The 13,139-nt window shown below is 46.5% G+C and overlaps 1 protein-coding gene and 1 long non-coding RNA gene across 8 annotated transcripts in view; one reads left to right on the top strand and one right to left on the bottom strand.

Annotated features, from left to right (window-relative positions):
* The window catches only part of shank3b (SH3 and multiple ankyrin repeat domains 3b), a 29,313-nt gene that overhangs the window by 8,952 nt on the left and 7,222 nt on the right, over positions 1 to 13,139 (bottom strand). For 2 of the 7 annotated variants that reach the window (XM_037459909.2, XM_037459914.2), the window contains exons 3-23: positions 9,528 to 9,699; positions 9,175 to 9,378; positions 8,620 to 8,691; positions 8,428 to 8,536; positions 8,190 to 8,341; positions 7,896 to 8,025; positions 7,745 to 7,782; positions 7,305 to 7,421; positions 7,136 to 7,213; positions 6,933 to 6,999; positions 6,599 to 6,821; positions 3,694 to 3,869; positions 3,509 to 3,622; positions 3,327 to 3,402; positions 2,767 to 2,849; positions 1,636 to 1,760; positions 1,428 to 1,560; positions 1,009 to 1,089; positions 912 to 929; positions 298 to 428; positions 37 to 130 (exon numbers count right to left, since the gene is read on the bottom strand). In XM_037459909.2, the coding sequence (XP_037315806.1) occupies positions 37 to 130; positions 298 to 428; positions 912 to 929; positions 1,009 to 1,089; positions 1,428 to 1,560; positions 1,636 to 1,760; positions 2,767 to 2,849; positions 3,327 to 3,402; positions 3,509 to 3,622; positions 3,694 to 3,869; positions 6,599 to 6,821; positions 6,933 to 6,999; positions 7,136 to 7,213; positions 7,305 to 7,421; positions 7,745 to 7,782; positions 7,896 to 8,025; positions 8,190 to 8,341; positions 8,428 to 8,536; positions 8,620 to 8,691; positions 9,175 to 9,378; positions 9,528 to 9,695 (2,389 nt within the window). In that variant the 5' untranslated portion in view covers positions 9,696 to 9,699. The remainder of the gene's footprint in view (positions 1 to 36; positions 131 to 297; positions 429 to 911; positions 930 to 1,008; positions 1,090 to 1,427; positions 1,561 to 1,635; positions 1,761 to 2,766; positions 2,850 to 3,326; positions 3,403 to 3,508; positions 3,623 to 3,693; positions 3,870 to 6,598; positions 6,822 to 6,932; positions 7,000 to 7,135; positions 7,214 to 7,304; positions 7,422 to 7,744; positions 7,783 to 7,895; positions 8,026 to 8,189; positions 8,342 to 8,427; positions 8,537 to 8,619; positions 8,692 to 9,174; positions 9,379 to 9,527; positions 9,700 to 13,139) is intronic. The other 5 variants (XM_037459912.2, XM_037459910.2, XM_037459913.2 and 2 more) reach the window with 5 other exon arrangements.
* On the top strand, positions 987 to 1,565 carry LOC134107481 (uncharacterized). Its single transcript, XR_009942755.1, has 3 exons — positions 987 to 1,119; positions 1,207 to 1,238; positions 1,444 to 1,565. It is a non-coding gene; the product is annotated as an uncharacterized LOC134107481 (long non-coding RNA).

Genomic DNA, 13,139 nt, shown 5'->3' with positions numbered 1-13,139 from the left:
TATTCCACTGAAATAAATACTGTGTGTGGGCCTCACCAAAGCTCTTGGTTCTGGACATCCCTCGAGGTAAAGCCATGGTGCTTTTCTGAGGAGCCGAAGGCGGCACCAGACCCTGGCGCTCAAACAACGACTGCAAACCCAAACACGGTGGAAAATTTAGTGACAAATGAAGGTTTGGAATGAAAAGACGCACCTCCTTTATTCATCTGGGAACTTAATGTTCTTCATCTTTCATTTAGAGGCAAAAATAGGTGATTCAGGTGAAGTGTTATGAAGCCTATGTACGACTCGTCTCACGTTAATCTCGGCTTGTGTGATGCGGCGGCTCGTCGGCCTCTGTTTCACCGTCGCTGCCCTGAAGTCGTCTGACGGTCGGCCCCTCAGGACAACTTCCTGTTGACCTCCGGCCAACATCTCGTCCAGTTTGTCTGGACGAAATGAAACGAACAGGATGAACAAAAGAGCTAACAAAACACTGAACAATGACATTAAACCACCACCACGTGACATCACTACACAATTGGGCTGTGGGTGGCACTTAAGAATTATTAAGATCTATTTAAATAATTAGGCTTTAAACCTGATAGAAGATATGTGTTTTTTAAGTGTGGTATTACTACTTATACCTGTAATATGGTATATTTGTAGAGTGTAAAATTTGTACTTTCACTATAATTGATTATTGGTTTTGGTTTTACTGTCTGTTATTCACACTTTTTACTGTGTGTGTTTTTTGACACGAGGATTCACAGTGACATCATTGATAGACGATGACGTCATTGATACACCATGACATAGCTTCAACATCATGACGTTACTGCAACATGCTTTTACACCAACATTATCGTCACCACAACAAATGAAAGCCACTAACACAACCACAACGACATCATCGGACCCATGTGACTCACCGAAGCGTCTCCTCCTGGCTGCAGACAGAACAAAGGTCAACAACACGCACTCGACGGTGTTACTGTGTGTGTGTGTGTGTGTGTGTGTTTGTTTTACCTATGTCCTCCAGGTCAGCGGTCATTGACTTGGATCGGAGTGTCAACGAAGTGCTGGGGGCCCGCTTCGGAGGGGGCGGAGCTACAAGACAAGAACCAACCGCAAGATCAAGTTAGTGAAAAGAAATCCGGATTCACCAAGATGAGTTATTACGTGATTTATCACCACACTGAATTAGCTTCTTGTGTTTCATCTTAGGCCTCGGAGAAGTCAGATGGCGAGAAAGCCAGGTAACTGCTGTTCATATCCCGCATGAAACCAAAAGTCAATGTTGAGGTATTTCCCTTTCAGTTTGAAATTTCAGTTTGAAATTTCAGTTTGAAATTTCAGTTTGAAATTCAAACTAATGGTTGATTTCAAATGAATGCGATAAATGAAAAGTGTTGAAAAACATAATCCAACATAAATGGATGAACAACCTTTCTTCCGGACCAGGTTGGTTTCAGATTTCCTGGAAACCGATACAACCTTCATCAGCAGTCGACTCCCCCCCTGTCGGATCAGAGAGACCACCTGCCGGTGCCCCACCTTCACCACATCGGTGCCGTTCACCTGTGCGACACACAGTCAGGTGAGTCACAAGAAGCCGTGGTGTTCGGTGTCTGGCGTGAGAGGACTGGCCCGTACCTCAATGAGGAAGTCCCCGGTCCGTAGCCCCGCTCTCCAGGCCACGCCCCCCTGGTCCACCGACTCCAGGTACTGCAAGGCGGGGAATGCTGGCGTGGGGGCAAACTCCTCGATGGGTGTCTCAGCTTGAAAAAAAGGGGGAAAGAAAAGGCGGTAAAGTGAAATCAGAGCTTCATGGGATAAAACTGCAATCTGTGTAGTGACCAGCAGGGGGCGACTCCTCTGCTCCCATAGACGTCTATGAGGAAATGACTCTACTTCTGTGTAGTGACCAGCAGGGGGCGACTCCTCTGCTCCCATAGACGGCTATGAGGAAATGACTCTACTTCTGTGTAGTGACCAGCAGGGGGCGACTCCTCTGCTCCCATAGACGTCTATGAGGAAATTACTCTACTTCTGTGTAGTGACCAGCAGGGGGCGACTCCTCTGCTCCCATAGACGTCTATGAGGAAATGACTCTACTTCTCTCTTGATTTTCTCCCTCAGTAAACATTGTAAACGTGAGTTTATGGTCTCAGTCTCTAGTTTCAAGTCTTCTTCAATACAGCAGGATGTTCATTTAGTGAATGATGGTCAATGTAGAGTCAAACAGACCATGAAGCAGGTGATGCTTTAGGGCGGGGCTACACACTCATTGACAGGTCTCTACCAGAGACGTCACTCTTCCTCAGGCCTTATATGGTAACTTCCTGTCTATCACTTGCAAAATGCAAAGGGTGGCGTCACCATGAGTACCTCCATCTAACATGGGCCACATCTGGAGCCATTCCTGGGTTTGTCCCTTCTGGGCTACTGTAGAAAGATGATAGCGCAGAGGATGTAGACCACTTGACTCAAGGAAACAAAAACACAACTAATTTCAGATGATTTTGATCCTTATATTTAAAATCCCAACAAGTGTTACACGCTGTCCTTACAGTAAGACAGTGTTTTAACTTGGTAGTACTGCCGCTCTCCCTGAAGTAGTTTAAGTGGATTAGAGTACTTCTTCCACGCTACAGGTGAGGATGGGGTTGTAGTCTTCCTCCGGATGAGACCCACCCTTCATCCTCTGAAGGCTTCTCTCTGTTTCAAATATCTTTGTTTGATCTCCTTCCTCCACCTCTCCTCCACACGTCCTCCTGTTCCTACCTTTAGCTCCTCTGAGGACGAAGCCGAATCCTTCGCTCTCCCTCTTCTGCAGCACAGCCGTCTTCTCCTCGATCACATAGTCACTGACGGAAAAAGAAGAAAGAGTTGGTTTGCTCAGCTGATTAAGAATTAAATAAAAATAAAAAAATTGTATTCCCTTGTTTTCAAGTTGTGTAGTTTTATTGTGTTAACTACATACATATGTATTATATGTTAACTACTTTTATAACATAAATGTAATTCCCTTCTTGCTTTGTAATGTATGATCATTATTCATTGTATTTCCTGACCTCTTAAGTTGTATTGTTTTATTATTTTATTTGTGGTCATTTTAAAGGAATTATTGTAGTCGGTAAAAGATGAATGCATCATGTCATGTAAAATGTTTATAAAGCTGGTAGCTTTAGTGATTCGTACTGGCTACAATGTATTCATTGCATTATTTATTATTCTGAGTTACTCACTAAGATATTTAGGAAGTGAGATTTCTTCTGCATTGCGTCATATGTTTATGTTTGGTGCAAAAGAAGCAGCACCCTTCAGTGCTGACGGTGTCCTACCTGTAGGAGGTGTAGTTGTCGTAGGATCCTACGGTGTAATGTCTGAACAGCCTCTTGGTGCGGTCCTCCCTCGTCTCTGGAACATTCACACGTAAATCACAGAGTACAGATTTACATACATGTACATGTGGTGAAAGACCATGCGTGTTACATGTGCTGCACATGTTAAAGTCAGTATTCACCCAGCCGGGGGTCGTATTGTCTCATCTGGACTTCCTCCACGCACTCTGCAGGAAACCAGCCGGTTCGTCCCTTAACGCTCCCTTCCCAGAATCCTCCTTCCCCAATGGACAGAACTGCAGACACACGTCATGGCGTCAGCGCACCGCCGGGACAAAGACACCAAAGCACCCCTGATCCCACTGACCTTTGACCCTCTCCCCTCGGTGCAGCTGGATCTCCCCGGGCCCCTGGGGTACGTGGGACCGGGTGGCGATGAAGGTGCGTCCCGGCACGGCGCTGTACAGCCTCCTCTTCCTCATCTGGGGGGTTGGCGGCGGGGACGAGGGGGGGCTGGCCTCCGCGTGGCCTCCCCCGCTCGGGCTGCAGAAGGACAGGTGGGAGAGAGATGGTTGGTCACTGTGTGAGGCAGTGATGTCACAAGACGCTAAAGCTCAAGTCATGAGTCGATCATCAGGAATCCAAGAATCCGAATCATTCCTCCACGCCACTAAACAGGTGCTAACTGCACCCATCCAAGTGCTGAATACACCAGTCCATTAACAACACCGTACTAGTGCTAACAACACCAGTCCATTAACTACACCCGTAGTAGTGCTGACTACACCCATCCATTAACTACACCCGTACAAGTGCTGAATACATCCATACTAGTGCTAACTACACCTGTCCATTAACAACACCGTACTAGTGCTAACAACACCAGTCCATTAACTACACCCGTACTAGTGCTAACTACACCAGTCCATTAACAACACCGTACTAGTGCTAACAACACCAGTCCATCAACTACACCCGTACTAGTGCTGACTACACCCATCCATTAACTACACCCGTACGAGTGCTGAATACATCCATACTAGTGCTGACTACACCAGTCCATTAACAACACCGTACTAGTGCTGACTACACCCATCCATTAACTACACCCGTACAAGTGCTGAATACATCCATACTAGTGCTAACTACACCTGTCCATTAACAACACCGTACTAGTGCTAACAACACCAGTCCATTAACTACACCCGTACTAGTGCTAACTACACCAGTCCATTAACAACACCGTACTAGTGCTAACAACACCAGTCCATCAACTACACCCGTACTAGTGCTGACTACACCCATCCATTAACTACACCCGTACGAGTGCTGAATACATCCATACTAGTGCTGACTACACCAGTCCATTAACAACACCGTACTAGTGCTGACTACACCCATCCATTAACTACACCCGTACAAGTGCTGAATACATCCATACTAGTGCTAACTACACCTGTCCATTAACAACACCGTACTAGTGCTAACAACACCAGTCCATTAACTACACCCGTACTAGTGCTAACTACACCAGTCCATTAACAACACCGTACTAGTGCTAACAACACCAGTCCATCAACTACACCCGTACTAGTGCTGACTACACCCATCCATTAACTACACCCGTACGAGTGCTGAATACATCCATACTAGTGCTGACTACACCAGTCCATTAACAACACCGTACTAGTGCTGACTACACCCATCCATTAACTACACCCGTACGAGTGCTGAATACATCCATACTAGTGCTGACTACACCAGTCCATTAACAACACCGTACTAGTGCTAACAACACCAGTCCATTAACTACACCCGTACTAGTGCTAACTACACCAGTCCATTAACAACACCGTACTAGTGCTGACTACACCCATCCATTAACTACACCCGTACGAGTGCTGAATACATCCATACTAGTGCTGACTACACCAGTCCATTAACAACACCGTACTAGTGCTAACAACACCAGTCCATTAACTACACCCGTACTAGTGCTAACTACACCAGTCCATTAACAACACCGTACTAGTGCTAACAACACCAGTCCATCAACTACACCCGTACTAGTGCTGAATACACCAGTCCATTAACAACACCCGTACTAGTGCTGACTACACCCATACTAGTGCTGACTACAGCAGTCCATTAACAAAACCGTACTAGTGCTAACTACACCCGTCCATTAACTACACCCGTACTAGTGCTAACAACACCAGTCCATTAACAACACCGTACTAATGCTAACCACACCCGTCCATTAACTACACCCGTACTAGTGCTAACAACACCAGTCCATTAACAACACCGTACTAATGCTAACCACACCAGTCCATTAACTACACCCGTACTAGTGCTGAATACACCAGTCCATTAAAAACACCCATACTAGTGCTGAATACACCAGTCCATTAACAACACCGTACTAGTGCCGACTACACTCGTCCATTAATTACACCCTTACTAGTGCTAACTACACCAGTCCTTTAACAACACCGTACTAATGCTAACCACACCAGTCCATTAACTACACCCGTACTAGTGCTGAATACACCAGTCCATTAACAACACCCATACTAGTGCTGAATACACCCATACTAGTGCTGAATACACCAGTCCATTAACAACACCGTACTAGTGCCAACTACACTCGTCCATTAATTACACCCTTACTAGTGCTAACTACACCAGTCCATTAACAACACCGTACTAGTGCTAACAACACCAGTCCATTAACTACACCCGTACTAGTGCTGATTACACCCATCCATTAACTACACCCGTACGAGTGCTGAATACATCCATACTAGTGCTGACTACACCAGTCCATTAACAACACCGTATTAGTGCTAACAACACCAGTGCATTAACTACACCCGTACTAGTGCTGAATACACCAGTCCATTAACAACACCCGTACTAGTGCTGACTACACCCATACTAGTGCTGACTACACCCGTCCATTAACTACACCTGTACTAGTGCTAACTACACCAGTCCATTAACTACACCCGTACTAGTGCTGAATACACCAGTCCATTAACAACAACGTACTAGTGCTAACTACACCCATACTAGTGCTGACCATACCAGTCCTCTAATAACACCGTACTAGTGCTAACTACACCAGTCCATTAACTACACCCATACTAATGCTGACTACACCAGTCCATTAACTAGACCCGTACTAGTGCTGACTACACCCGTCCATTAACTACACCCATACTAGTGCTAACTACACCCTGTGTGTATGCACCTGTGAGTGTGTGTACCTGAGTCGCCGCGGGTGTCGCCGCAGCGAGTGTGTGTGCGTGTCGTGATGCGTCTCCAGGCTTTGGAGGGAGGGGCCTGGAGAGGAGGCCGGGCTTTCCAAGACGTTCTCACTGGCCGAGCGAATCAAAGAGCGAGGAGAGGACAGCCCGTTTCCTGCCAAGGACCGCCCCCCACCCGACCTGCGGCGCTTTGTGTAGGATGGGGTTTCTCTGAAGGGAACTACTTGGGCACACACACACACACACACATACAGTTCAGTTAACTTACCCTGCTCCTTGTGTGCTTACACACACACACATGATGTAAGTGTGTTCACACTCTCAGCCGACTCACCAACGTCAGACGTTTTGTGGATTTTTATGATTTCTGCAAGATCGAAGTTCCCAGCGATTATTGCCACCTACACACACACACACACATGCCCACGGAAGGTCATGCAGGTCATCACAGCTCAATAAGATGTCTTAAAGGATAGACATGGCTTTAGTGTATGAATGTAGTCTCAGCTTTGAGCTCAGGGCCGGTTGTTATTTCACCTGAAAGGCAGTCTGATTGTTGTAGTTTTTTATATCCTTATTCGCTCCTCTGAACAGCAGCACTCTGGCACAACTGTCCTGTAGGAACAAGCAGCAATTATTCAATTAACTTAAAAATAAACACCTCAAAAAAAGCATGACAATGGATGAAAGGATGATAAAAACTTACTTGGTTGTAGAGAGCACAGAGGTGCAGCGCCGTGTTGCCCGATGCATTCTGGGAACTCATGTCAGCGCCGTAGAACAGCAGGTGCTCCAAGTGCTGCACGTTGCCATGGCGACATGCCTGAACTCACACACACACACAAGAACATAGTTGTATAGGAAAATTCATTTCAATTTGTGCATGTGTGTGTGTTTGTGGGTGTGTCTGCTTGTGTGTGAGTGTGTGAGTTAGCGTGTGTGTTTGTTTGTGTGTGTGTGTGTGTCTGTATGTTTTTGTGCGTTTGTATGTGTGTGTGTGTGCGTGCGTGCGTGCGTGTGTTTGTGTGTTTATGTTTGTGTGTGTTTGTGTGTCTACGTGTGTGTGCGTGTGTGTTTGTGTGCGTGTTTGTGTGTGTGCGTGTGCGTGCATGTTTGTGTGTGTGTGTGCATGTGCGTGTGTGTCACCTGGTGGATTTCCTGCCAGCCGTTCTCATCCGTCATTCCTGCACCAAAAATAAACGAAATAAATACGTAATAGAAGCAGTTGCATGATAATGTTTTACAGGGCAGCAGACACACACACACAGCCGGGTTCGAGGCCCCCTGATTCACGTACCGATGGTGGCGTGGTCCTGCAGCAGCAGCTCGCAGCAGTAGGGGGCTCCACCCACCATGGCGGAGTGGTAGAGCGGCGTCAGGCCTCGGCTGTCTTTGTAGTCCGGAGACGCCCCGAGGTCCAGCAGGGTCTGAGGGACGTTTAAACTTTAACTTCTGTTTAATGGAACATGTTCTAATTCTAACTAAGAGTCTAGCAGCGTAAAAAACAAGAAGCGATCTCCGCTTGTTTAAGGGGGTCACAACATTCCACCTAGGCTACCAGAAAGTTCCCACAATGCACCAGTGCTCTTACCGTGAGCGAGGTGCTGTTCCGGCACAGGACGGCCCGGTGCAGAGCTGTGATGCCGTCTCTGGTCCTGAAGTCCAGGTGGGCTCCTCCGCTGCGGAGCACTTTGATCAGGTCCCCGCTGTCCTCCAGCTGGACGGCCAGAGTCAGAGGACACTCTGTGGGGGGTATTGATCCGGGTCAGAGAAAAATAACTGGATAGGATTCAGGGTTTGTGAGGTACTCAGAGTGTATAAGTACTCACCTCCTGTGTCAGAGTCGTGGAAGTTGGGGTCCAGGCCCTTTTCCAGCCATTTGGAAACCTTCTCCACATTCTTCTGGTGAACATGTTCCATAAAACGCTTCAGGTTTGCCTGAAAAACAAGATTTCAATCACGATTTAAAGTTGTGCATCGTGTATTTGCATGTATTTGTGTATATTTGTGTGTATTTGTACCTTGGTGTGCAGCTTGGCCAGCTGCTTATCGTCCACGTAGCTCTGGGTATAAACTCTCCGCTTATAACGGAACTGGAGAAACAAGATGTGAAATGTTTGTGATGAACTCAAACACACAAGTAAACAAGTGTGGAAACAAGTCATTTTTTCTGCGTAATGACCAGCAGGGGGCGACTCCTCTGCTCCCATAGACGTCTATGAGGAAATGACTCTACTTCTGTGTAGTGACCAGCAGGGGGCGACTCCTCTGCTCCCATAGACGTCTATGAGGAAATGACTCTACTTCTGTGTAGTGACCAGCAGGGGGCGACTCCTCTGCTCCCATAGACGTCTATGAGGAAATGACTCTACTTCTGTGTAGTGACCAGCAGGGGGCGACTCCTCTGCTCCCATAGACGTCTATGAGGAAATGACTCTACTTCTGTGTAGTGACCAGCAGGGGGCGACTCCTCTGCTCCCATAGACGTCTATGAGGAAATGACTCTACTTCTGTGTAGTGACCAGCAGGGGGTGACTCCTCCTAAAACAGCGGTTTGAAGCATCCCACCAAAGTACCTCCAGATATGGGATGGGAGTGATGGGAGGAAGAGGGTACTCCTTCAGCAGCCGCTCCTCGTCCAGAAACTTTCCGGCTCGGCCGTTGAACGCCGGCTGGAAGAGACCATAGTTCAAAACATCCGACAGAGACTGAGTCAACGTCACCAGAACCCTCTGCTTACTGGTCCAAACTGGGAACTCTGGGTCCAACCGCAAACACTTCTGAAGGACAGACGGACGGAGAAAGAGACAGACACACACACTCACAGGTTTGGCGTGCGGATTCATATTAATATGTACAGGTCATGTGTACATGTTGACTGCATACGTGTTCACATAACCGATGTATACACCGATTATGTGTGTTTTACCGTCTGCTGCAGGTCTGGGATACCAATGCGGACGACAATACTGTTTCCAGGGGGCGTGTCATCCGCGTCGTCGTCCCTGGCAACAGCAGAGCCTGTCGAGTTGCCGTTAGTAACCGCCTGTTGCCGTGGGCGATCATGTTTGGTGTCAGCAACCGGACTCAGAGGCATGTGGCTAAGGGAGAGGCAGAGAGACAGGGAGAGAGAGAGAGAGAGAGAGAGACAGGGAGAGAGAGAGAGAGAGAGAGAGAGAGACGGAGACAGAGAGACAGGGAGAGAGAGAGAGAGAGAGAGGGACGGAGAGAGAGAGAGAGAGACAGAGAGAGAGACAGAGAGCTTCGGTTATGACCTGAAATCATCTGTTTTTGGCCCTCTCATGTTTTAATTCTTTGTTCTGTATCTCTTAATATGATCAGCAATGATCAATCATTTTCAGCAGCAAAAACAACCGTGATCAGAAACATTTATATTTATTTATCTGTTTTAATAATGAAGACGTTATGATGAGGTTGTTCTCTGTGTTTGTGTATTGAATAGCAGTAGCAGCTGGATGGGATGTGTACTTAGTGCATGAATCTGACTCCTCACAGCAGACATTTTGAAAAGGTGTCGCTGATGACAGCAATACTCACACGCCACATAACGAAGACGTGTTAATAAATCACTTCTCACGGAATGATTATGTACTAATTATTACATAAAACACAGATGACGTTTCTTCCGACTCCTCACTGTTCCAGGTGCTAGCGGTACTTTATTTTGGGCCGCACAGAGGGTGACTACAGACATTTTCATGGACGACCACGTGGTAGAGACCTGTCAATCAGCATTAGGCCCTGCCTTAAAGCATCCCCTGCTTCATGGTCTGTTTGACTCTACATGGACCATCATTCACTAAATGAACATCATGGTGCATTGAAGAAGACTTGAAACTAGAGACTGAGACCATAAACTCATGTTTACAATGTTTACTGAGGGAATAAATCAAGAGAGAAGTAGAGTCATTTCCTCATAGACGTCTATGGGAGCAGAGGAGTCGCCCCCTGCTGGTCACTACACAGAAGTAGAGTCATTTCCTCATAGACGTCTATGGGAGCAGAGGAGTCGCCCCCTGCTGGTCACCACACAGAAGTAGAGTCATTTCCTCATAGACGTCTATGGGAGCAGAGGAGTCGCCCCCTGCTGGTCGCTACACAGAAGTAGAGTCATTTCCTCATAGACGTCTATGGGAGCAGAGGAGTCGCCCCCTGCTGGTCACTACACAGAAGTAGAGTCATTTCCTCATAGACGTCTATGGGAGCAGAGGAGTCGCCCCCTGCTGGTCACCACACAGAAGTAGAGTCATTTCCTCATAGACGTCTATGGGAGCAGAGGAGTCGCCCCCTGCTGGTCGCTACACAGAAGTAGAGTCATTTCCTCATAGACGTCTATGGGAGCAGAGGAGTCGCCCCCTGCTGGTCACTACACAGAAGTAGAGTCATTTCCTCATAGACGTCTATGGGAGCAGAGGAGTCGCCCCCTGCTGGTCGCTACACAGAAGTAGAGTCATTTCCTCATAGACGTCTATGGGAGCAGAGGAGTCGCCCCCTGCTGGTCACTACACAGAAGTAGAGTCATTTCCTCATAGACGTCTGTGGGAGCAGAGGAGTCGCCCCCTGCTGGTCACCACACAGAAGTAGAGTCATTTCCTCACAGACGTCTATGGGAGCAGAGGAGTCGCCCCCTGCTGGTCGCTACACAGAAGTAGAGTCATTTCCTCATAGACGTCTATGGGAGCAGAGGAGTCGCCCCCTGCTGGTCACTACACAGAAGTAGAGTCATTTCCTCATAGACGTCTATGGGAGCAGAGGAGTCGCCCCCTGCTGGTCACTACACATGATGCAGTTAGAAAAACAGACTTCTTTAGTTCAGTTGGCTCGAGGTAAATTCAGCGTGGAGAACGTTTGTAACTCGACTTTGAAAAATATCTGAGGATGTTAAAAGGAGGAGTGTTTAGAATTCATTAGAAGTGTTTGAGTAAATATTTTGCAGCCAAATCAAAGAGTTCACAGAATATTCAACATTTGTTTCTAAACACCACATTTAATACTGGACTTGTTTATTCACAGAAGTAATAGAGGCAATCAAGTAGTGAATGAATGTGAGATATGAGTTTACAGATATTTAAAACCTCTCCTCGGCTTTCTCAAAATGTTTGTTATTATACTCCTTTTTTTATATTACAGGTGGGCGTGGAAGTCACACACAAACTTCTCTTTTTCTAATCAACACGACGATCAATACGTATCTAATCATCCTCCGTATCAATCAGCATCTGATTAACGCTCGCCTGCAGAGCTTAATGGCCTCCATCCTCACAGCTGAAGATGAAAGAGACGGAGAGCGAGGAGGGGGACGAGTTGTGAGTTGTCATAGAAACTGGAATAGCAGGGAATCCTGTGCTAACCTCGCAGTGTCACTCCGCTTGTGTGTGTGTGTTAAAAAAAGCCCCCTGATCTACATACTCGCTGTTGCTATGGCAACGCAGTTGAACAATTTTCGCAGTTCATTCGTTTGAAACTATCGTCCTACCTGCTGACTCCGTCTCTCTCCCCGTCTCTGTGTCCCTTTTTCCATCACAAGAGGATTTTGTGCTTTAAAAAAGACCAATGGATTCCAATATCGGATCAATAGTGGATTAATGTTGGATCAATTGGACGATGCCAGACGCAGATCGGATCCACTGGACTGCTGTTGGGTCATCCGTAACAGATTAAAACATCTCCACATAGCAGCACCTAATATAATGTTGGACACAACTTTTTTTGTTGCTTTTTGTATATTTTACTTAATTCTGTTTGCATTGAACTTTTGTTTGTATTTACTTCAGTATAAACAGGAAGCAGAGCTTGTGATTTCTTCCTCTTGGGTCTAATTGTCGCCTGAGAGCCTCTCGAGTGTCAGACGGCAAAACCGTCCGAACGCTCAAAGAGACACTCAGCGGGCTGCTTCTATCCCAGCATGCAACTGGGCAGAGGTCACGGTCCAGTCGACCTTTGAACGTCTACTTTTATTCTCGCTAACGCTTCGCTTCTCATCCATAGTACTTATTCTAAATAATTCATTAAATGTTCAGTCTACAGTGTGGAGGCCTAAATATTTCAAAACAAACTAAAAATAAACCTCACCAGATTATTCACAGGAAAGAAGCTTTTCAAAATGACTTATTTATGTCAACGGTATGGCAGTTTGAGGTGGGAAAATGTTTAAATAAAACTAAATGAAACCACTTACACCTTGAGTGAAAGAATTAAGCCTTAATTGCCCACTGGCAGAATTTGCTTTGCATAAAGAATATCACAAAAACATCAACAACTGTACGTCAGAGCGCAGAATAAAACAGGAAATGAGCATCATAAAAATCAATAATCGACCAAGTGAAGGTTCACTCTTTCAGATCATGTGATCAGGGCCCAAAGCAGCTCAATGCTTTTTACAGATAAGAAGCTATGCATGGCTGTAACCTACCAGTGACCCGAGTAGAAGAACAAATGACAAACGTCTCACGCTTGGAAATTTCCATGAGTCCGTCTCGGTCTGCAGGTGAACTGAGGGCCGCCTTCGTGTCTCTTTTAA

The sequence above is a fragment of the Pungitius pungitius genome, chromosome 2 (assembly GCF_949316345.1).
Source record: "Pungitius pungitius chromosome 2, fPunPun2.1, whole genome shotgun sequence".
NCBI classification, from domain to species: Eukaryota; Metazoa; Chordata; class Actinopteri; order Perciformes; family Gasterosteidae; genus Pungitius; species Pungitius pungitius.
This window is presented reverse-complemented; position numbering and strand designations above follow the sequence as displayed.